The following is a 23,205-nucleotide window of genomic DNA, read 5'->3' as shown; positions in this document are numbered from 1 at the left end:
CAAAAAAAAAAAAAAAAATACATCATAGTAAAACCAATACCTTCTCAGCTTCGCATCGAAGCTAAAATTGTTTAGCAATAAATTATTTACTATTTTTTATATTAATTGTTCTTTAATATCAATTTTCTAATAGTTATTATACAAAAAAAAAAGTAATAACAAGCACAACTTTTTTATAAGAATACATATATTTAATTTAATGTGGGAACACTTTATTCCGTCAAGTTATTACAGATTTTTTTTTCTATTGTGAAAAGCAAATAAAGAAAGTTTGTCTTAGCATGATCATTAATAAAATTTTCTGTGAAGTATTGTGTGAAACTCAAGAATTGACGATAAACTGTAATTATAGTTTTATAATAATTTATAAATAATTATTATATTTAGTGTAGTTCTATTTAGGAACAGTAAGTAGTTAAATTATCAAATTTATACCTGACGAAGACCACTTTACTTCATTGCTCATTATCATTTTTTTACATTGTTTGTAATATATTCGAATTAAGTTCATTTCTAATACTCTATCAATATTTTCCCATAAATCTGTGTTCGTTATAGAAATATCGCTGATAATATTACTAATAACACAGAAATCATCTACGTTCACCTATTTAACGATGTAAAAAAGTAAATAAGTGTCCCTAGAAATATTTTCCATTACTTGTGTTACTTTGATGAAAAATTCTCCGTAAGTTATATTGTGAAACCAAATCCAATAAGTAGTTGGCTTCATGTTAAAATTTACGCAATTCAATGTAATATAAGCTTTGTTTTGGGATAAGAAAGATACTCGATATTCGCTTAAATAAAAAAATACCATACATTTTTTATGATTGACATCTATTGTTTTAGAATTACACAAGGCTTGAATTTCATTTACTGTAAAGTATTATTGATTTAAAAAGCACTCGCAAATACATATCATATATAAATTAAATATACATAATTATATAAAATATACATTTTAGAAACTTATGTTTTTAATATGAGGTAAAAAGTACATTTGGCACAATTAGCTTAAAGAGAGTTAAGTACTCATTCAGAAAAAATGAGAAAATTAAGTTGACATAGATATTGAATCGATAAAAAATAATGATATAACGAATAATAATTTCGAGAGAACTTTCTGAATTACATGAATATTCTTCAATATATATATATATATATATTTCACAAAATTATTTCTTTAAGAATTTATAATCCAACTTGAAAATTAATGACAGTAATGAATATTTATTGAAAAACTATGATGGAAAAATAATAAAATACATTTGTTGATCAATAACTAAAACTATAACCCCCTCCTCCACAAAAAACAAAACAAAATGATAAGTGTAAATGCAATTGAAAGATTTTAATTCAAAAAAAAATTTATATAATTACTTAAAATGGACTCAATTTTTTTATTAGTTGTAAAGTTGGATACTTTTAAATATAACTATAAAACGTTTGTAAACTTGACATCAAATAGATATAATAATAATAATAGGATAATCAGTTAACTTTTTTTCATAGTAGATTATATTTTCAATGTCGTTTTGATTATATTATCTATGATAAAATAAATAAATTTGAAAGCGACCATATTTATTTTATTTTTAGTCAATACAGAAACATTTTACAATAATGTAAAATGTAGTAAAAAAGAATATTCTCGAGAAATATTGTTACAGTAATTTTACATCTTCACTAACTGTATCATCACTTACATTTAGGTTTTTTATGTAGAACATGGACATCAAATGGTATTTTAATTTTTTTGTATGGCGATATAACTTGAAATTCTTGTTTAGTGAACTCAAGTGATTTAGCAAAAAATTGTATATTTATTATGGCTTTATCCAACGCATAAGGTTGCCCTTTTAGTGATATTACTTTAATAGACCTTTTATTGAATATGCTGGTTTTAACGAAAACAAGTGTTGCTTAAATGAAAAATTATAATCAAAATAGTTTATTGGCTAAATTATAATAAATATGATAGAAGAATATTTTTAATAAAATTTATTGTAAATACAAATAGGTAATTTCTATATTTAAAATATATACGTGACAGTATTTGTCCATTACTGTTTTTATGTAAATGAGTTTCTACAGATGAATCGACACTACCGTACCTAAATCCTGTTTTATAAATGTTTTTTAACTTTAAAATTGAAACTTACAACATTTATATTAAAAATATTAATACAATTTGGAAGTTTGAAATTTATTACATTAAAAATGTGTTTATATTTGAAGAGTTCAAAGTTTGAAGTTAAATTCTTCATAATTTATAAAGGAAGAATTTAAAAGTACTTATCAATTTATAAATCAATAATTTTCTATATTAATTATTTTATTTTTATTTTATTTTAAGAGTAATTAAGCATATTATGATGATTCAATCATCACTTACAATATACCTGTGACATCTTGTGCGAAAGTTGCAGTATATTTAATGGTAAGCTTGTGATCATTACAAGCATTCCCACTCAAGTCAATAATGGATTGTCCAATAGAAAATCCTTCTTTATTGTTTTTCTCAATTTTTACAAAATATTTACTTGGCTTTAAGAAAGCCAACATTTCCTGATATGATATTGATTTTGTAAGGCAAGACGTAAACTGGCACTTAAAAATCATAGTCTTAACAACAGTTTCTCTCGGGAGCGTTACGTATAGTTCAAATAAAATTAATTTGAGTATCGCTGAATTTCGTCCTAATAGGTCCAAAGGATTGACTGAAAAGCTCAAGTGGATAATATTTAGAGCTAAAGCTAGAGTTATTGCATTATGGTAAATCTGTTAAAATATTTTATAGCTGATTAAACAGTGAATAATATAATTAAAATTAGTTTTGTACCCAATAATTTATTAAAAACCATTCTATCTAAAAAATAAACATCATCATATTTCTTTTATATATAAATAATAGTTAATTTAGCATTTGAGTAAAAAAGTAAACTTTTTTTATACGTTTTTCAGTCTATTAAGGGTAAAAAGAAGGTTTCTCAAATGAATGCTCTGGGACAGATGGTTAGACCATTTCCGTAGAGAGGTATGGTCACACCAATTACCAAATTTATTTTTCTCAGAAAACAGAGTCATAAACCTGAGACAGGTTGCCACGCTACCGATTCAGCTATACCATCTCTTTAAAAAGAAAACTTTATGTTTTTGAATTAGTCTTTTAACTATTGAAGACGAATTTCAAGATAAAAAGTGGTTTGTATGATACTTTATGATAAAAAAGTCAGTCATAAAATGTTCTAATCATAGTAAAAACTGTTTTTAGCTATTATATAATTTTTTTGATGTTCTAAAAAGTTGGTCCTTCTCTTAATTTGTAGTGATAACAACAATCAATATGTACAATAAACATTGATACTTACTTCAACTTCTGTTTTAGGATCGTATATGATATCATCTAAACCGTGATGGCTAGTACCTGATCTGTAGTAAATAATAACCATCGCCAATATAGTACAGTCATGCAAATCCTCTATAATATCTACAATCTTTTTGTCACAATATTTTTCATACAATATCAAATTAGACACTTTTAAACTCGTAATGTGAGAATTCAATGCTGTGTTAATCCAGTTAATTAACATTATGTCAATTTCATTGTATACATTTAAATTAGTACAGAAGTTGTCTTCATTTTCAGAATTATTTTGAGGACTGCTAAGATCACAAATTATCGTTTGGTTAATAAATACTTATTAACTAAAATATAGTGCAATATTATAATTTAAAATTTGTTTTTTTAACTTCCAAATTTTGTTTTAATGAAATTTGTAGACTTTACTTTAGTGGTGATTTGTTGCAAACTTTTCCGTTGTTTTCAATTGGAATATTATGAATTTTTTTTTTTATATAAATGGAATCTAATATACAGAGATATACATCTAACCACGCTCTTTTTGACATTTGTTCGTAATCTTGTCTAGTAATCATACCACTTAATGGTTTCAATTCATAAGATTCTTCGTCCTAATAATGTAAAATATTTATCTGAGTTAAAATTTTGCGTCAAGAATAATCTTATTTCACTGACAGCAAATCCTAATTTGTTCTTAGCAAATGATATGAATTCTTCGTAAGTCAAAAGTATTTCTATAGGAATATGTTCGACTTGAGCTCCATTGTTCCTCAAGTAACCAATGACGGCATTGTAGAACATCAGTAATTTTGTTATGTAGCATTGAGTTTTTGGAGTACTCCATGACTCCACCAAAGATTGCCTGTTAATTAAATTAATCGCCAATTGATTGTAATTATAAGTAAGAGTGGGTTAAAATAAAATGATGAGAATTTCATATGTTCCATGCGGCCAAAAATGAAATTATTATTATTTTTACTAATATTCGTTTATGTTATAACGTCTTCTACAAAAAGCTATGCCGTAAAAAATACGGGAAAATGTACATAGACCAGTACAAAAGGATTCAAACCCCAGTACGTAAGAACGAAGGCCAAGGCCAGACTTGAAAACTCATGACCCCTGAGCAGTTACAAAATTAGAACCCTTTTTTGATATTTAATTAAATATAATACTATTAATAGATTACTATTAACGCATCAAGATGGGACCGAAAAAAATTGAGTCTGCCTTGTTTTTCTAGGCCAAAAATTGACCCCGACTGAGTCGTGACGATTTTCAGACATAACTATGTATGTAATACATAATTTTGCAAAATTTATTTTGAGAATTATATTTTAATAAAAATTGTATTACTTACCCTAATTTTAAAAGTCTATCACAGTTAATTTCCAATGAAATAAGACATTTTATAAACGAAAACTTCTTTTGTGAATAAATTTGGTGAGCACCACTTATTAATTGAACAGCGATTGGTTCAAGTATTTGTTCAAAACCCATTAGAGAATTACCTAAAATTGGCCGAATTTGACTACCAAATACTCGACCAAACAAAAACTTCTCCAGGAATTTTAAATTTATCATCCAATTAGAATTAATGTAACATGAAAAATCTGTTGCATAAATGTAGTTGGATATATCGAATACCGCATTGCTTTGTACACAATAATTATAGATGAAAGATAAGTTAGTTTTTGAGTTTTTTAAACAAACCTCATAGTGTGATATCTGCAATGAGTTAATTATTATTATTGTTAATAGAATGTATTTATTTATTGTAATATATTTATAATAGTGAAATAAGGACACAAAAGTATGGTAAAGTATATCTTGAGGATTCTGAAATGAAGAAATGTATCATAATGCGGATTTATCGAATTATTTGTATATTTCAACTAACATGTAAATTGTTTTTTAGCTTGAAAATGATTATACCATAATTGATATTAGAACGTGTATTTTTTAAGAAGAAATACATTTTTTTCATTAGTTTAAACAGAAAATGAATATTAATTTTTTTTCCTTTGAAAAGTAAGAAATTGGTTGACAGGCTTCTTTATTTCTGTTGTAATATGACAATGTGTTGATGACACTTTTAAGTTAAAATAGTGTTATAGTGCTAGTATACTGTGGTTTGTGTTTATTTTTTTATTGTATCGATTTTTAATTTATTAGAAATTTTAATACCTATTTTAAATTATTCAAAACATTTATTATTTCATTTAAATAAATTGTTATAATGGCTTCACCCAATATAAATTTATGTAGACAAGATGAAATATATTTAGTAAGCAAAATTACGAATCAAATTGTAGGCAGTAAATTTTGTCGAATAAATAAATTTTCATAACCTTTTACTTTATAACTTAAGACATGTAAATTAAATTTGTATGGAAGTGCAAAATTAATATTTTCTGAAGTATCATTTTTCTGGTACATAGAAATAATTACGATTAAAGAAGAACATCGATTTGTGTATTTACATGAAAAATTGTAACCAAATTTAAGAGAACTTCAAAAATTGTCAAAAAAAACTACTACCAACTAACATCTAAATAAAATCAGTCAATATATGGAACAGTTAAACGTTTGATTTGATATTTATCATTTTAATTCATTAAATATGATGAAAATTGAGGAAGATAAAACGTTTTTGTTGTTAAAAACACAGAAATGTAGACTTGGTTGCCCATGCTAGGCATAGGCAACATGTTGACTCAAAAGGAAAAAAATGAAGAATTAAAAAAAAAAAAACGCACACACTCGGAAATGGAAACTACGAAATGGATCGTCGGAATGATAAATGGATAAAAATATTTGGTGTAATTAAGTACTTTTCAGAATACTTATATTTATAGTTTATAGTATATAGCGTGTTCAATAAGTTCGGAAACACCGATTTTTTAGAGCCGCTATTTGTTTTTAATATTTTTTTTTTTGCAGGCTAATAGATTAATTAAATGCATATTTTTCGATTAAAATTAAAATTCAACCCTATGTAAAAGGGTAAAAATCTACCTTAACTTAAGAAATTTAAATGTTTTAATTTAAAACCCCTAATTTTTCTTACTCATTTCAATAGAGTATTCAATTTTAAAAAGAATTATGGTGAAAATAACTTATTATGTTAAACTATTTTTAAATAATCGTCATTTAAAGGCAGATTTTGCTATGATCATTTTTATGAATTTAATTTTATAATGATAATATTAATTGCAAATTATCTGCAAACTTATAAAAAAAGAAAAATTTTATTAAAGCATGTAAAAAGAACTTAAATGGACATTTTAAAAATCGCTCTCTTATACGCGATTTTTTATTGGAGTATTTGTAGAATATAACAATATCGGTCAATGCATATCATAATGTTTCCGGACTTTTTCCTATAGGAGTTTTAGCATTGGTATCTAACATACATAACTAGTGATCACTTTTATCTGTGACCGTTGGAAAATGCAATCATAAATCATATTTTTATTGATATTTAATAATTACATTGATAAGGTACAATATCAATTTAACAATATTATTGATCGTTTCATGCTCAACGATCATTAAGATAAACGAAGTAACAATAATCAGGCAATTTATGATTATTGTGTCTACGGAATTACACATTGATTAGTTTTTACTGTGGCAAAATGTGCTTCCAAACTCAAAATTGATGCTTTTAAACAACAAAATCTCAAAAAGATTACTTTGGNTTACACATTGATTAGTTTTTACTGTGGCAAAATGTGCTTCCAAACTCAAAATTGATGCTTTTAAACAACAAAATCTCAAAAAGCCAAAGTAAATAAAGACAGAGGATCAAATAGTATACTATAAATTATGTAAATTTTTCATGTAATGAAATTGCACTTATTGAATTTTTTTTTCTTCTAAATGTATTTTATTGTCTGGTTAAAAATTGTAATTAGTGGATTAGCTAAGGGGAGGCTAAAAGAGTCGTAACCACGCTTCATTGGCAGATTGTTACTATGAACAGTACTTGACTAGCTCTAGTATAAGCATGTGATGGTTTAAAATAGTTTTATGTCAACTTATATATAAGCAATTTAAATTGCTTTCTTCCTCTTTTACTATTTTTATTGAAAATGGATAAGTTTTATTTACTGTAATTTTTGTCATTTTAAATCGAATTCTCGGAGCATTATTTATTCAGTTTTTTTTACAATTATGTTTAAAAGTAGATTAATAAAAATTATTTGATTACAATACAGTATAACTGTTTAGCATATGACTTTAAATAAAATTTGAAATACATTTACAGAACTCAATGATTAAAGAAACTATTTAGAGTTTGATATTCAATTTGAAGGGGCGTTACTATAAGGGTTTATGAGGAATAGAGTCTCCCTGGATATTTTCTTTCAGGCTAGAGTACTACTAGTCATAATAAGCACAATTTTTAATGATTATTATACCTTAATGAATATTCATAGTAAAATGTAATATATTGATAGTGACACATAAAATATTTTACGTGTCACTAGAGAAAAGGATGTAACCTTGGTCTCCCAAATGATTCATTAATCTCCCTCAAAAATAATTAGAAAATATATTAATTGAATAAAAATAATTGTATGAATTTTTATATAGTATGTCTCAAAGCTAATTGACAACGTTAATCACTTTTGATATAATTATCATTTTGTAAATTATATTTATATTTATTTTCTTACAAAAGAATTGTTATCACCGATCAAAAATATTCGTAAAAAAAACGCTAAATTTAATTATTTTGTAATTTTGAAGAAAAAATATTTTTTTTTCCTATAAGTAATAAATAAAAAAAAATATGTTTTAAAAGTAGTCTAAGTAGGCAAAAATTATTTTAAAAATTATGATAAATATCAATAAAATAAATTGATACAGTCATAAGTTTTCACGGCCCTTTATCAGCCTTCGCCCTACTGTGAGTATTTGACTGACCGAAGTCCAGTAAGTGCCGCACGACCAGACTCGATCCGCACTCGCACCCCGTCGCCCTCAACGCTGCTAACTTATTGACGCCCGAGGATCATGTTGAGCACCGCGTTACCGACGTCAGCGAAAGTGTCGCGATATTATGCGAAGATTATTATTAACTGTGTTCGTCTTTTCAGTTTGTTTATTTTTAAATAAAAAAATTTTAAATAAGATTTTGAATAATTAACGGTTGTCTACCATCAAAAACAGTGTCGACTATTATATTCGCGCGTAAGTCGTGTCAAAGTTATCAATAAAAACGCTTATAAATATTGTTGAATTTTTACGACTGAGATACTGTATAAAAATATATTTTAGAAGAAGAGAAACGTAAAAAAATATCATTAGCCCAACAAGAACAGCCAGAAGACAAAAACTTGACTAATTTTGTCTACCTATCTACACCTATGTACACAATCGACAATGTTTTTATTACTTATTTTACTTTAGTATGTAAAAATAATAATTTGTTAGTACAAAATTAATCATCAAACCGATGTAGAATGACTATTTCTTTTTTTTTTTTTTGTAATAAGAAAATAATTTAATACATTTTTGAAAATTAAAATGGCAATAATACTAAATATTCAAGTGTACCTTTATATATTTATTGTTTTTTTGCATACCGAAGGAATAACTACTAAAAAAGATATCACCGGTAAAATTAACTATTTCCTACATGGACGTGGATGGGAAAACATAACTGATGTGGAATATATCTTGTATTGGGGTAATAAGTATAAATTTGAAGAAGTGATTATACCTGTAACACCACATAATTGCAATAGCTGCATACGTCACGCTACAATATTCCTCGGATGTTCTTACGCTAACGATTTAACTAAATTGTTTATTGCATTAAATAAATTTGAAGACAATTGTTATACGATTTTACATTCTAAGAAACATCTTGATAGCGCGTATAATTGTACAGTCAAACTTTTAGAAAACTTGTTTGAAGTTGGTTCATTGGCAACTTTAATGAAAGGAGCTTTATGTGCTATCGAATGGCATCATACTTTGCCATGGAATAAACACAAGAATACACGTTTCATTTTAAGCAGTGTTATAGAAAATTTTCAGTCAGATGCAATTTTTCACAAATTGATTCATCTGAATAAAAGTACAATTTCGATTAATTTAGTATTATTGCATATTAGGCGTTTATTACGCATGAGGAAAGGAGAAATTTTAGTGGATATGGTACTTTGTAAAACAAAACCCTTAGATATGGATCCAATGTGGAATTTTTTGGATAAAGATCTTGCCATATTAAAATCTCAAGAAAAATATGAAGAATTTTTTATTATGCTTAGTTATAAATTAAGCAATTTAGTTCAAACGATATTTCAAAAAAAGTATGTGGAACTTGGTTTTATATTTGATTCAGCCAAAAATCAGACATATATAACAGCTCCATTAATCGATCAAGGAGGTGATATTTTTATAATACATTTCAGTACTTCAATTTACTTATAACATGATATTACGATTAAAATGCAATATATTTATATGTATGTATTATATTTTTAGACGACACAAAAAATCTTTTGAATAATTTAACACAACAAACCAATCAAATAGACAAGCCGGAAGAGGCGCAAGGTAAATGTAAAGATTTTGTTATACACTTCTATGCATTTATTTTTAATTTAAATAAGTTTTCATTTGAAATAGTAACCACGTAAATATTTTTAAATATGGCAAAAACCCTTTTTCAAATTTCATACAAAATTCCAATGAAGTAAATATGCAAGAAGGTGATACTTTTATAATACACTATAGTACTTCAATTTACTTTTAATATGGTATTGCGATTATACTTATTTTTCCTCGCTTTAATCCCAACTACTGGGGTCGGCCATAATATGGCATTACGATTAAAAAGCAATATATTTATTAGTGATGGGAAATATCAAATAGTAACTATCGGACTATTCGATAGTCATTAAAAAAATATTCGATAGTTACACAATATATTCGAATAGTTTTAAAAACTATTCGATAGTTTATGCTAAAAATAAACTATTCGGTTGTATAAACACAATTCGAATATTTATTCGATAGTTTAAAATATTCGAAAATGGCCATCATTAATATTTATGTATGTATTATATTTTTAGATAGCACACAAAATCTCTTGATGAATTTTAGAGAACAAATGAATGAAACAGACGTGCCGGAAGAGACGCAAGGAAAATGTAAAGATTTTATTATACACTTTTATACGATTATTTTTAATTAAAATAAGTTTTCAATTGAGCTAACAATGTGGTTGTTAGTTCAATAGTTAAAAAATAATCATCTATTTTTTTTATGAAGTTTTATATATATCTGGTTCATTTTTTTCTTCGAAGTCTTATTTCCAAATAAATATTATTACTTATTTGTTCAAATGTATACTTTCGATATTGTGAAATGTCTGCTGTTCTTTATTACAATTAAAGTTATCGTTTACCTCTATTAACGAAACTAGGGATTTAAAAGTGCATAACCCTCCAATAGGCCGCACGGTGGTTTGAAAGCCAATTTTAGGCACTCATAAGTCTCATTTTAAAATGTACTCACAATATTTAAATAATTATGAGTATTCAATTCTAGTATATTGCTAAAACAAAACTTAAAATTTAAGGCTACATGTTAATTCGGTAGTTATTTATAGCCGTTTATAGATATGATTATATTACAGTTCTATTAACATAAAAAATATCTTTCGTTGTCAATATTTTTAACAACATTTTTTTTCAAAATTTTTTATTTTATTTTAAAAATATGATTTTTTTTGTGGCAAACAAAAATAACTCTACAATATCAATACTTGGGTAAAATAGGGTAATTTTTGGTATTGTGCTTTTTAATTACTATAACGACTCAAAAAAAATACTCTATATAATTAAAATATTCTATTTAATTAAAATGATTATTACTTAGTCAAAAAAAATTCTTTGGCATTTACCTTTAATAAAATAAAATTAAAAATTTTGAAAAAAATGTTTAACTTGGTAAAATTATTGACAACGAAATATATTTTTTATGTTAAAAGAACTGTAATATAACCATATCTATAAATCAAACGGCTATAAATAAAGATAGGATTAACATGTGGCCTTAAATTTTATGTTTCGTTTTAGCAATATACATGAATTGAGTATTCATAATTGTTTTAATATTGTGAGTACATTTTAAAATTGGACTTACGAGCGCCTAAAATTCGCTTTCAGACTATTGTGGGCTGGCTGCATAGCAACATATTAGGTAAAGTAGTGATATAAGTTAAATATAAGTTTAATTAAAGACAATGTACTATTTTTTTATTCAATAAATATAGAAAACCAATTTGCTATTATTTTTGTTTGATAATTTTTTTTTTTGTTTAGAATTAGAAATTATGAGTAAAGCAGAAGAAGATTCAAAATTATCGTATATTTTGATGAAATGGTACCGTTTAAACTTATGTACCTCTAAAACATTTTCATCTGCCAAATTGTCATTACCATTATAGTAATTAACCAAATTATAAATCCAATTATTGTAATAATTATTTATTTATACATACACAGTGCAAAATGAATCACATTTTCTCTCTTTATTTGTAATATGAACACTTTAAGTAGTATTTAAGTAAATAATGTAAAATTTCAAGAAAAATACAATTTTAAATTTAATACAGAGTTATTTCTTAGCTACTCCTCACGAAATATACTCGAAAATAAGGTCTAATAAATAATTAATTTTTTTAAGTAATAATAGTTCAGAATTTTTTGAAATTTTTATTACCACCTTCAGTGAGGATCTGACAGTGATTAAAATCACTATCAAAAATAATACTTCAAAGCAAATCTTTAGATAGTGTTTAATTAAAAGAAATTGGTGTATTATTCTAAAAGTAACGTTAACTCCAAATTCCTTAACTATATCGTGTTTAATAGTTCTTTGATTTATAAGTATAAACTGGCATACAAAAATGTTCATCAATGTCAAAAATGTACTTTTCTAAACCTATTTTCGTACAAATTTTTAATCTGCTATTACATTTTTTCTATCGTCTCTTATTTTTAAGAAGACTAATTAGTAAAAAAACGAATATTTGCATGTAAAAAAAACCAACATAGTGCGAGAAGAAAGACAGCTAATGAAGGTGATTAAATCAAGAAGATATCTGACAGTGATTAAAATCATTATTATAGAAAACACTTTGATGCAAATCTGTAAATAATGTTGAGTTTTGAGAAGATATTTTTAAAAATTATTCCAACAATAACATAAACTCATTTTTCTTTTTTATATCCTGATTGCAAGTTTTATTATTTATAAGTATTGCTGAAGATTTGTATTAATTATTTATCTCACTATTTTTTTTTTTGTTATCTAATAACAGGCGGCCGGCATATGTGTGTGCGCGTTAATGTTATTGTACGTTCTACTGCCCTAACGAAAGCGACGATCTCCTAGTTTCCTCATTTTATAAGTTATTTTTAATGATAAAAATAAATATATATGTTTCAAATAGTAATGTATATTAAGCTTTATTGATTCTTCTTCTTTTCCTCGCCTTAATCCCATATACTTAGGGTCAGCAACTCTTTTAAAAAAAAGTTAACACCCCTAATAAGGTATAGTGGATGAATTAAAAAATGTAGACTAAAAAAGTCAATAATATTACAAAATAGGAACTATAATCTAGAAATACTTGCTCAAATTACTTAACAAAATACATAAATTCATCAAAACTCAATGTTAACACATTTACTAAAAGCTTACAATTTTTATCTTCGATGCAAAGCTGAGAAGGTATTGGTTTTACATGATGTGTTTTTTTTTGTGTCTGTTACCACTTTTTCTCAGCTCTCACCGAACCGATTTCTTTCAATGATACGTCAAAAGATCACAAATTGTATCTTTAATCTAGAAAATTATTATTTTTTTGAACTTTTATATTTACTATGAAAACAACATATATAAGGACCAGACTTATTCAATCAAAAATAAAATTACTCCATTTGTTTACATTTATCCCACTTCACTCTATCACTAGTTTTTTAGAGAAAATGGAAATTTATAATGAAATACAAAATAATAATCATAATAACAATTTAGTATTCAGACAGATTTTAAAAATAACACATTTTTTCAATTTTTAAGAGACTATGTCAACAATAATAACAAATTACTACACTTTAAATATACTTATTTTTATATTTCAAGTACTGTGAAAAAAATGGAATTCGCAAGTAGCGACACAAATTTAAAAAAAGGTTTAAATTAAATTTTACATTAAAAAACCCAGCACAGTGGGTTGGCGGCACTGGAGTCGTGGTATAGTTGGGTCCAGTATAGATGATATCTGACAGTGATTAAAATCACGATCATAAAAAACGCTTCGATGCAAATCTGTAGATAGTGTTTAATTAAAAAAAAAATTTGTCAAAAAAGTAGGTTAAGTGAGAGCTGAGAAAATAAATGATAGCTATAAAAAAAAAACTACATAATAAAATTATATTAATATAAATGTCTTCTCACGAGAGGAGACTACAGTAATGGGATCCTTGATATTTATTGAAGTTATTGAATCTAAATGAGTTAAACATTTTTTTCTAACTTAAAAAGAATTAAAAAAAAATTCAGTGCCACAGGCGTAAAAGACCCAAGTGTTACCGTCTCAGAAACCGTACGTCGCATTCGTCACTTAATAAAAATAGAAATTTAATTAGTTCAAATTTTAAAATTATTTTTCTCGACTTCAAAGAAACAAAAAAATTTAAATATGTTTAACTTTTTATATTATGTCAATTAGATTTATATAATATTTATGAAAATCAGTGTAATCCCCTTATAATAAAATAAAATACAAAACCAAGAATTTTAACAGAAAAATAGTATATTTTTGAATACGGTAGCTATTTTCACCATGAAGACAAAATAAAGTCCGAAATTTTTTTTTTTAATATCAAAGTATATTACATTAGCTTTAATTTAAGATATATATATATATAATAGTGTCAGTAATTCCGGAACACTTTCAAAAATTAAGTTGAAAAAGTTCTACTTTCAATATGCATTTTTTAGATTTGAACCCCCCTCGTATATAGGGAAATGGTCCGATTTAAAAAAACAGTATTCTGAATAAAAGATGTATATAAATACTACTTTTCATGAAAAAATTGTATTGATCCATACATTTTCAAAAAGTTATAGCATAATAAATTTAAAAATGTAAAAAACAATATCGAGAATTTTCACACAAAAATAACATTCGGTTGCCATTTTTACCGTGAAGATAAAATAAACTTCGATATTTTTTTTTAATAATAAAGTATATTACATTAACTTTAATTTAAGATATATATAAAAGTGTCAGTATTTCTGGAACACTTTTAAAAGTTAAGTTGAAAAAGTTAGTTTTTTGTGAAAAAGTTGTCATTTTGAATCCCTCCCTTTGGGCAGGTAAAGGGTTAAATTTATAAAAAAAATAAATCAAATGGTAGGTAAAGACATTATGCATCTATAAAAAAAAAGTTATATTGATTTGTTCATTTTTGAAAAAGTTATGGCAGTTTTAAGTAAAAAAAATTTAAAAAATTTCGAAAATTAATAATTTTTAAATTTGTAATTTTTTTGGAGATTTCCCCCATTTACGAGGAACGAGGGAAATATTTTCAATTTTTAAAGGTAATGTCTATGACTAGATACGATTTGTGATCTTTTGACGTATCGTTGAAAGAAATCGGTTCGGTTAGAGCTGAGAAAAAGTGGTAACAGACACAAAAAAAAAATAAATAAATAAAAAAAAACATCATAGTCAAATTAATACCTTCTCAGCTTCGCATCGAAGCTAAAATAAAATATTAATACTTTTTTGTTTTGATTGTATTTTGATTACTAAAATACATTAAAATCTGATCTGAATAATTTTTTTTTATAATAATAATAATTTGTGTTAAGATTATGCTACAAAAGCAAAACAAACAACACAAAATGTGATGTAAAGAAAGTTCTAAAATGAAATAATTATTAAATAAAAAATGCTTAAAATTCATCCTATGACTTAAAATATGTGTTATGTTATTATTGTACTAATATTGTTTGAGCTTACCGAAGAATTTGGTTGCAATATTTCGTAATTTCTCGTTTGCATGAAATAACTTGCAAGCATTAAAGTCTCTGTAGCTGTACACGTGGCTGTAACATATATCACAGCGCTCTTACACCTTTCTGATGTAACAATTACAGTTCCTTTGAACGAACAAGGTCTGTTATCACTTCGAAATGATATATCAATGTGAGACATCGAGTTATTAATGAATTCAGATTTATTATCCACGAACGAGGCACTGACAAGGTTGTGTACATTTCCTAGTACTTTAATGTTGGCCTTTTTTAATATCAAACTTGAACACTGAACGCGTATTCTACGATTATTTTGTACCCCCACGGGAACAGCTATAAAATGTACCTGTAAACAAATGTTTGAACGGTAATCAATTTTTATTCTAAAGTTAAATTTAAGTGTGGATCACTATTGAAAATTTTTTTTTATGTGCCATCTACAATCTAATTAGGTATATATATTGGCATAAAAAGTTCTATGTTGTAGTAAAAAATAAACGTGAATTAGGAAACAATATATTTTAAAATAAATGATTATACAGGAATTTAAAAAACATTGTATTGTAGATTTCAAAATCAGGAGTCTCATGTAGGCAACTTACTCGACAAAGTGCGACATAAGAAATGTACTGAGATACGAAATCGTACTGTCCGATGGTCAGTGTCTCAACAGCCGGTACACGAATTGACTTTGTCATAAAAAATATCGAATTTTTGTATGAACAGTGTTCATAAAAATTAATTAATACAATTAATCTATTAGTATGCACTATACGTGTCTCAATATACACCTTAAAAAGTTCTTTAAGTGACTAACGAATTACGTCGTGAAATGCACGCCATTGAAATTGTAGGAAAGTATTTATTAGGCTCTATTGAAAAACTACAGTTTTTGTACTCGATAATCAAACTTACATGAGTTAGATCTGTCGAAAATCGCGGCCATTCAAATGTATCGCCGTAAACTTCAACAGTATATTCATAGGGCTGATTAGTCGGTTTTATAAAAAGAGCACATTTATATACGCCGTAAGTATTTGTTGAAAATCTGATCCGGAAGAAGGTTACTGCGTTAGCCTTGACTGTACTAATGCCTCCAGACTCGCCAATTAGATAAAAAGGCGCATCAGACGGATCTTTAATTACACTAAAAGACACCGATGAGTCGCTTAGGTTTTCTACAATTAATATTCGGTCTTCTTCTCCTTTAGTTGAAGATGAATTTGTTTCTAAGCTCCGAAAAATAACTCGGCTTGGTTTTACCATTAAACTTGACTTATTCGATGAAAAAATGCAGTTCAAACACTGAGTATTCCTTTATTATTTATAAAAATAATGCAATTTTAATGACTATAAATAATTTGCTATGTAAAAAAAAGTCAATTAACTTATACAATTGCTATAAAATACAGTGTTTTTAGGATTTTTTTAAAATGTATTCTTCAATAAATAAAAAAAAGTTAGTGAATTAATAAAGAGAAATGTTCAGTATTTTTTTGTATGACTAATTTATATGACAAAATTAAGCATATTTTAAATTAATAAAAACAAATAAAAGATAATTTTATTAAACTCACATCTGTATTGGTTTATCGATTGTTGTTTTTGAAATATTATCTGAAAGTAACTTGTTTACTACAATTGGAATGTTTAATTCAACTTTGTTTTCTGCATCCACTTTAAATACCTTAAAAGTCATACGTAACCATTTGATACAATTTGGTCGTATAGCTATATTTTTTATCACTTGAGAATCTTTCCATTGATAATCTTTGTCAGGATATATGCACACCTCTATATTTTTACATTTAAAATCTATGCACTGATCAAAAGTCACTGTAATTTCAGCAGACGATTTATTCGTTAAAGCGAATCTGACCACGTGTCGAGCAAATAAACATCCATTTATTTGGAACTTTTGAGGTGTCAGTAATACCTTTAAAAAAACATACTTATAATTAGTTCTCGGAAGTTTATAAACCTTGTATTTTTTTTTAATAAACAAAAAATGAACCAAGTAGTACAGAGTGATTGTTTAATTATGACTCAAACAATATTTTTAAAATATAAATTATAATTTTTTCTTTCGGAAGTCTATGTATCTCATGTTTTACAAAAAAAAAAATTTCCCGTCCTTCTCTTTTTTCCTTAAAATTATAGTAACTTTAGTGATCAATTTTATTAGAATATATTGGGTGTTATTATCTAGTCTTAAAAAGAAATATGTTTTTTGCTATTGTAACCATAAAAATTAAAAATTATGATATTATTTTTATCCATTATATATTTTCAATAATTATCGAATGTCTTAAATAATTTTCAAGTGTAATTAAATATTCTTTAGCAAATCATTAGGTCAAGTTAAATATCTGCGCTTATTTCAAAGTACCTTTGGTATTATTCCATTTACGAGAAAAGGTATCGTTTGAGTTTTTTTACCGCCATTAATATTTATTTCAACAGCAAATGACAGAACGCCCTTTTTTGTTAGCGTGCTCACTATGTCTATAGGAGTAGCTGACATCGGTCGAACTTTGACTGTCGAAGGTGTGACTTTAATCAGTGGACTAAAAACGGGGGACACGACATCAATCCGAACATTGTCAGCCGTCTTATTAGTTAAAGTGAGGTGACCACAACTGAACCATCCTACACTAGAATCTGTGAGTGTCAGTGGGTATGTATTGCAGTCACTAAACCGTATATTTCTATTCGGATAGTAAGTACAATGTACTAGCAACTTTTTCTCATCACCATACCATAGTTCTAAAGTACGATGAAAAGGACCAACTTGAGCTTTAAACAGTTCATCAGGATCAAAACTGATTAAAAATCGAACAGTAACTTTTCCAGGTATAACACCTCGTATGGGATGTCCAAAAAATATTCGACGATCTGGATATCCGTCTCCGTTTAAAGTATTTGCTGCTTTCCATTTGAATTCAACTTCTGTATTTGAGGTGTTAGTTACATTGATAAAGCGCCATTCAGAGGTTGTCTGCTCTTCTCCTTTTTTAACCGAAGAAAAGTTAACTGTTTGAGGGGTGACTGTCAATACATCATTTTGAATGACGGACGCAATAACAGTTATTCTTTTGACTAAATTTTCTTTAGTAATACATTCTAATAATCTGAAATTAAGATTAGTTTATATACATATGTGATTTTTTTTCTCAAGGTTTCTTGTTTTAATTATTTTAAGATAAAAAATTATTGATAATTTTGTAATTGCTTGATGGCAAATTTTTTTTTAAATTAAAATAGTTGAAATTAAGGAGTATTCTGAACAAGATATTTGTGATTACTTTTAGGAAACCAAAACAATTTACCCGATGTAATCACCAGCTTTATTTTCATTGAATGTAATTTCAAATTTATATTCACTATTGGCCAAAATTTGGGCATTGGAAGGAAATACAGTTAGCCACGAGTAATTACTATTCCATCTAACATTTGTTGCGACTTCATTTTCATTGATAATAGAAATAGTCGTCATATGTTCGCTGTTGATTTTTAGTTTTCCTAATGACTTTTGAGTTACCTAAATAATTGAAAATCGAAGGGCTCTATTTTAAGAAAAAAACTTAAAACATTTATGTAACAAAATCATGAAATTACTTTTCCGAAATTCACTAGGGCCTTATTGAACTTTATTTTAAAATGACTAAATTGATTAGATTTATGATAAACCAAATTATTTCTATCACACTGATTATTCTTGATTGAAGGCCTATCAGTTTAAAAATAATCAATAATACTACAATACTTAGAAATAATTCTTTAGTTGATATAAAACTAATTTTGTTAGCTTTAATAACTTATTTAAAATAAAAACCATTTGCTATCAATTGTATAGACTTTATGAGTGTATTAAGTGAATTATATTTTTAGCCATTTACTTCAGCTTGCAAAGAAACTCTCTTTTCATGTTAACGTTTAATGTTGTAAAACATTAATTTCAATAGTGTCAAACAGACATTGTCAATGAATTCAGAGTGGATTAATTTGATTAACTAGTTTTAGGAATTGTAGTTTTTTGAAGATAATTGTATTAGGGTTTTAAAACAAATTTTCATTTGATAAAAATTGATCATTGAAATTATATGATTATTACTAGATTAAAATTGCAATTTAAAACTTACAGATCAATCAATGGTATACATTTGCGGTCGATAACCTCTGTAAAAGTTTCAGTTATATTAAATTATATGTTTTTTAAACTCTAAACTTGGTGAGTTTACCTGATATAGTGTAATTTGTTTTTGATAATTTTAAACTTTTAGTGTCAAATATTACTGTTGTTGTTACACCTTTTACTGTAGATTTCGTGAGCAGCTCAAATGAAATTACTGAAAGTATCATAAAATTATGAATAATTGTGTGTATGCATAAATTTAAAGTCAACATACACATATTAGCTTTTAAAAGTCAATATTGTTTTGTATAGAAGATTTTATTATGTTTACGTAACATGGTGTAAATATAGTTTAAATAGAGGTATTTTAAAATATTATTCAATAGTTAATATATCTAAAACTAATTATCTAATCAAATCAATTGTTATAAGAAATTTTAGCGTTAGTATTAGGAAATTAAAAAAAATACAAATGGTTCAGATAACTTAATAACTTAAAGTTATAAATTAAAATTTTAAGGTTTTTGAGAAATTATTTTTTATTGAAAGAATACTTTTAGCTTTCTCATAAAAAGTGTTATTAGATAATAACACATCAGCTAATTTTACAATTACTTTTTTGAAATTTTATTTCGGTATGTAAACGCACGTCTAGCTTTTGATTTTCATTTGGTCTCAACGTGATTGTTTCAGGGCGCATTGAAGCCATTTGTCCTTTCAGCAATCTTATTGTTACTGGTAAAGAGGTAGCTGCTATGTGTTTGAACTCGACTTCAAATCCATATAAATTAAATTTGTATAAATTATCTATAAACTTGAGTGATTCATAATTGTTTATAATTTTGAATTTTTCATTAAACGACAGTGTAATGGTATTGTGACATAAGTAACCCTCTACTAAGATTGATGGAGCTCGAGATTTTTCGATTGACATGATAAAATCTTGTAAGTTTCCATTTTGATCTATGGTATCTATTAACCGTTTTACATTTGTATACAAAAATATAACATCATCATATTTCGAGATTTTTACAATAAATAATAATTACCAGAAATTTAATTTAAAAATATAAGAAAATAAATATGAATACTAAATATTAAAGCTGATTATTGTATCAATTTTATCCGATCTCTTAAAGCGATTTATTGAGTTATTTCATATAAGTATAATGAATTATTTTTAAAATGTTTTAAAAAGATATGTTAGTCACATATTAGTCACGTGCACTATTGACAGATTGTTAAGTTATATCAACGGCTATTGTTGAAGATCATCCTATTCTTTCATAACGAATGAAAACTCTAAACCACATTTGTCACACGCTGACTAAATGCGTCTTTATACGATCAATAAGTAATAATTAACGGCCGGCAAGAGAATAGAAATAAATAAAATAAAAATCTCACGTAAGCGGTTAAAGGGGTTATCTGCTGTGCTCATCACTTTTAGGCAAAGACGAGGATTACTGTTTTCATGGTCAACTCCGTCTAATGGACAGTACCTATAACAATAATAATTAATAAACGGTGTGGAATCAATGTCGTCATTGTCCAGCTGTTTGCCTAATGATAACACATTGTATTATTTAGATTTAGCGATTCATCCTCCGAGAATTGTGTCGATTCATCGTTAGAAAAAACTATCGATAAAGTTCGTGAAAAAATCTTTGATCATGCAACTCGTGAAAATTAATAAATGATTTATAATATTGGTCATGTGAAGAATTTTATATTGAATATTTAAAAACTGTGTAAGTCAAGACGAATAAACTGTACTGACTTTTTGAATTAAAATAAAAATAATTATGATTACATGATTTTAAATTTATCTAGTGATCTATTAAGCTCGGTGTTATTTTTTAAAAATATATTCATCAAACTACAACAATCATTGTAATAACTAAAGAACACAAACTTAATTTAGTGTAAATATAAACTACATTTTTCATTTATTTTACCTTACACTGATTGCTTGAGTTTCAAATGGTTTTAGCTGAAAATTAGTCGGTTGAACATGGTACCGTTTGAAAAAGACGTTTTTTTGTTGTAGTTGACCAAGAGACTGTATATAAAAAAATGTAATGTTCAAAATTAAATTTAGTAGAAAATTTTCAAACTAACCAAAACATTTTTATCGGTTTGATTTTCAGTCATAATTAAATAACAATTGTCTTCCGTACTGTTATTTTTGACAAATACAATTTTTTCTCGGCTAACAGAAACAAATGAACTTCCAAGATACACGAGTCCGACATCATTTTCAATAATATTGTCACTAATTATTATACTAGTAGTAGGATAAATTACTGTTGCATACAGTCGTACATCAAAGGAATTCGATGAAGATTTAATACTTTGGTTGAAACATAAAATATAATTGACGAATTGAATATACATAAATCATAAGTTTTATAAAAAGATAACATAGTTCCAGTAGGTTTTTAATAAATTTAAATATTTACTTACTTTAAATAAAATTCATTCTTCCCTGTTTTAAACCATACGACTTCAACTGTAATTAATGTTGATGACCTACTATTGGATGTGATATATTTAGGGTTTATAGACGCCTGAACATTTTTTGAGCTGTTTGGTATGTTGGTAGTAATTTCTAAAACATCTATTCCGTTACCTTTAGATATTTTTAATGTTTTTACAACTTTTTGGGCAACAATAACTTTATCAAAATTAAGTTCACGAGGACAAATAATCTCCATGAGTTATCACTACTATTTTTCGTATATAAAAAAAAAAATACAAATTCGATAATAATTGAGTGAAACGTGTGAAATTATGTACAAACTATTTGTACTAGTTGCCATGGGTATATTTATAAAGGAAGCAAAATGTTAAGATATTAATCAATAAATTCTTTGATAAAACTATTTTTTAAGATGAAAATTTAAAAAAACCTTAAAAACAATAGTAACGTACATTCAATATCTATAAAATATTTATAGACTGATGGTAATGGAGTTGTGGTGTAGTGAAAAGAGTATATAACAAAATAGAATGAACACAGAAAGTTCGGTTTGTGTGCGGATGGGTAAAGTGTCGAGATAAATCTGATGTGCTATGCGATAAGAGAATTCCAACGAAACTGATAGGTAACTTCTATATGAATGTACTGAAACCAGCTATGACGTATGGGTCAGAATGTTGGGAGGTTGACAAGAGAACAGAGCAGAAATAAGATGAATGAGATAGATGAGTGGACTGATTAGAGATGATAGGATAAGGAACTAATATAAGAAGGCATAAAGGAATAGTGTCAATCGTAGATAAGATGAGAGAAAATAGACTTAAATTGTTTGGTCATGTTATAAGGAGAGAGAAATCGAAACTGTAAGAACAGTTATAGAAATGATTGTTGAAGGAAGAAGAGGTAAAAGTAGACCAAAAAGGAGATGGAGGGATGTTATTGAATGCGATATGAGGGCGGCTGATGTGAGCGTAGAGGATGTGGGGGGTCGCGTTAAGTGGAAATTTAGGATAAGGATGGCTATAAATTTGTCTTATTATTATTTCTTACGAATTTTTTTTTATTGTAATTTTTTAATGCGATTTATTACCTAAATTATTAAGGTTTTATTTTTTAAATTTTCCCGCTCTAAGTTTTGATAGA

At 26.4% G+C, this 23,205-nt stretch overlaps 2 protein-coding genes across 3 annotated transcripts in view; one reads left to right on the top strand and one right to left on the bottom strand.

Moving 5' to 3' along the window:
• LOC126896206 (uncharacterized) overlaps window positions 1–22,549 on the bottom strand; it is a 23,610-nt gene extending 1,061 nt beyond the window's left edge. The window contains exons 1-21 of the mRNA XM_050668785.1: window positions 22,047–22,549; window positions 21,702–21,933; window positions 21,539–21,642; window positions 20,988–21,082; window positions 20,196–20,552; window positions 19,687–19,794; window positions 19,588–19,624; window positions 19,064–19,175; window positions 18,775–18,986; window positions 17,835–18,576; window positions 17,023–17,381; window positions 16,361–16,760; window positions 15,432–15,791; window positions 4,728–5,095; window positions 4,043–4,229; window positions 3,794–3,978; window positions 3,375–3,669; window positions 2,406–2,784; window positions 1,710–1,925; window positions 662–879; window positions 436–607 (exon numbers count right to left, since the gene is read on the bottom strand). Coding sequence (XP_050524742.1) covers window positions 436–607; window positions 662–879; window positions 1,710–1,925; window positions 2,406–2,784; window positions 3,375–3,669; window positions 3,794–3,978; window positions 4,043–4,229; window positions 4,728–5,095; window positions 15,432–15,791; window positions 16,361–16,760; window positions 17,023–17,381; window positions 17,835–18,576; window positions 18,775–18,986; window positions 19,064–19,175; window positions 19,588–19,624; window positions 19,687–19,794; window positions 20,196–20,552; window positions 20,988–21,082; window positions 21,539–21,642; window positions 21,702–21,933; window positions 22,047–22,297 — 5,389 coding nt within the window. The 5' untranslated portion in view covers window positions 22,298–22,549. The remainder of the gene's footprint in view (window positions 1–435; window positions 608–661; window positions 880–1,709; window positions 1,926–2,405; window positions 2,785–3,374; window positions 3,670–3,793; window positions 3,979–4,042; window positions 4,230–4,727; window positions 5,096–15,431; window positions 15,792–16,360; window positions 16,761–17,022; window positions 17,382–17,834; window positions 18,577–18,774; window positions 18,987–19,063; window positions 19,176–19,587; window positions 19,625–19,686; window positions 19,795–20,195; window positions 20,553–20,987; window positions 21,083–21,538; window positions 21,643–21,701; window positions 21,934–22,046) is intronic.
• Window positions 8,806–12,003, top strand: LOC126894448 (uncharacterized). 2 transcript variants are annotated; one of them, XM_050665526.1, is made up of 4 exons: window positions 8,806–9,773; window positions 9,872–9,949; window positions 10,462–10,539; window positions 11,716–12,003. In XM_050665526.1, coding segments are annotated over exons 1-4 (1,026 nt in total). In that variant the 5' UTR covers window positions 8,806–8,905; the 3' UTR covers window positions 11,718–12,003. The 2 variants fall into 2 exon arrangements, with proteins under 2 accessions (XP_050521483.1, XP_050521549.1); XM_050665592.1 differs by having other exon boundaries at window positions 8,808–9,773; window positions 9,872–9,943.
• Window positions 22,550–23,205: the final 656 nt, after the last annotated feature.

This window comes from Daktulosphaira vitifoliae, unplaced genomic scaffold, assembly GCF_025091365.1.
Source record: "Daktulosphaira vitifoliae isolate Bord-2020 unplaced genomic scaffold, ASM2509136v1 Scaffold_1, whole genome shotgun sequence".
Lineage (NCBI taxonomy): Eukaryota > Metazoa > Arthropoda > Insecta > Hemiptera > Phylloxeridae > Daktulosphaira > Daktulosphaira vitifoliae.
Note: the sequence above shows the minus strand (reverse complement) of the source record. Positions and strands in the feature narration are given on the sequence as shown.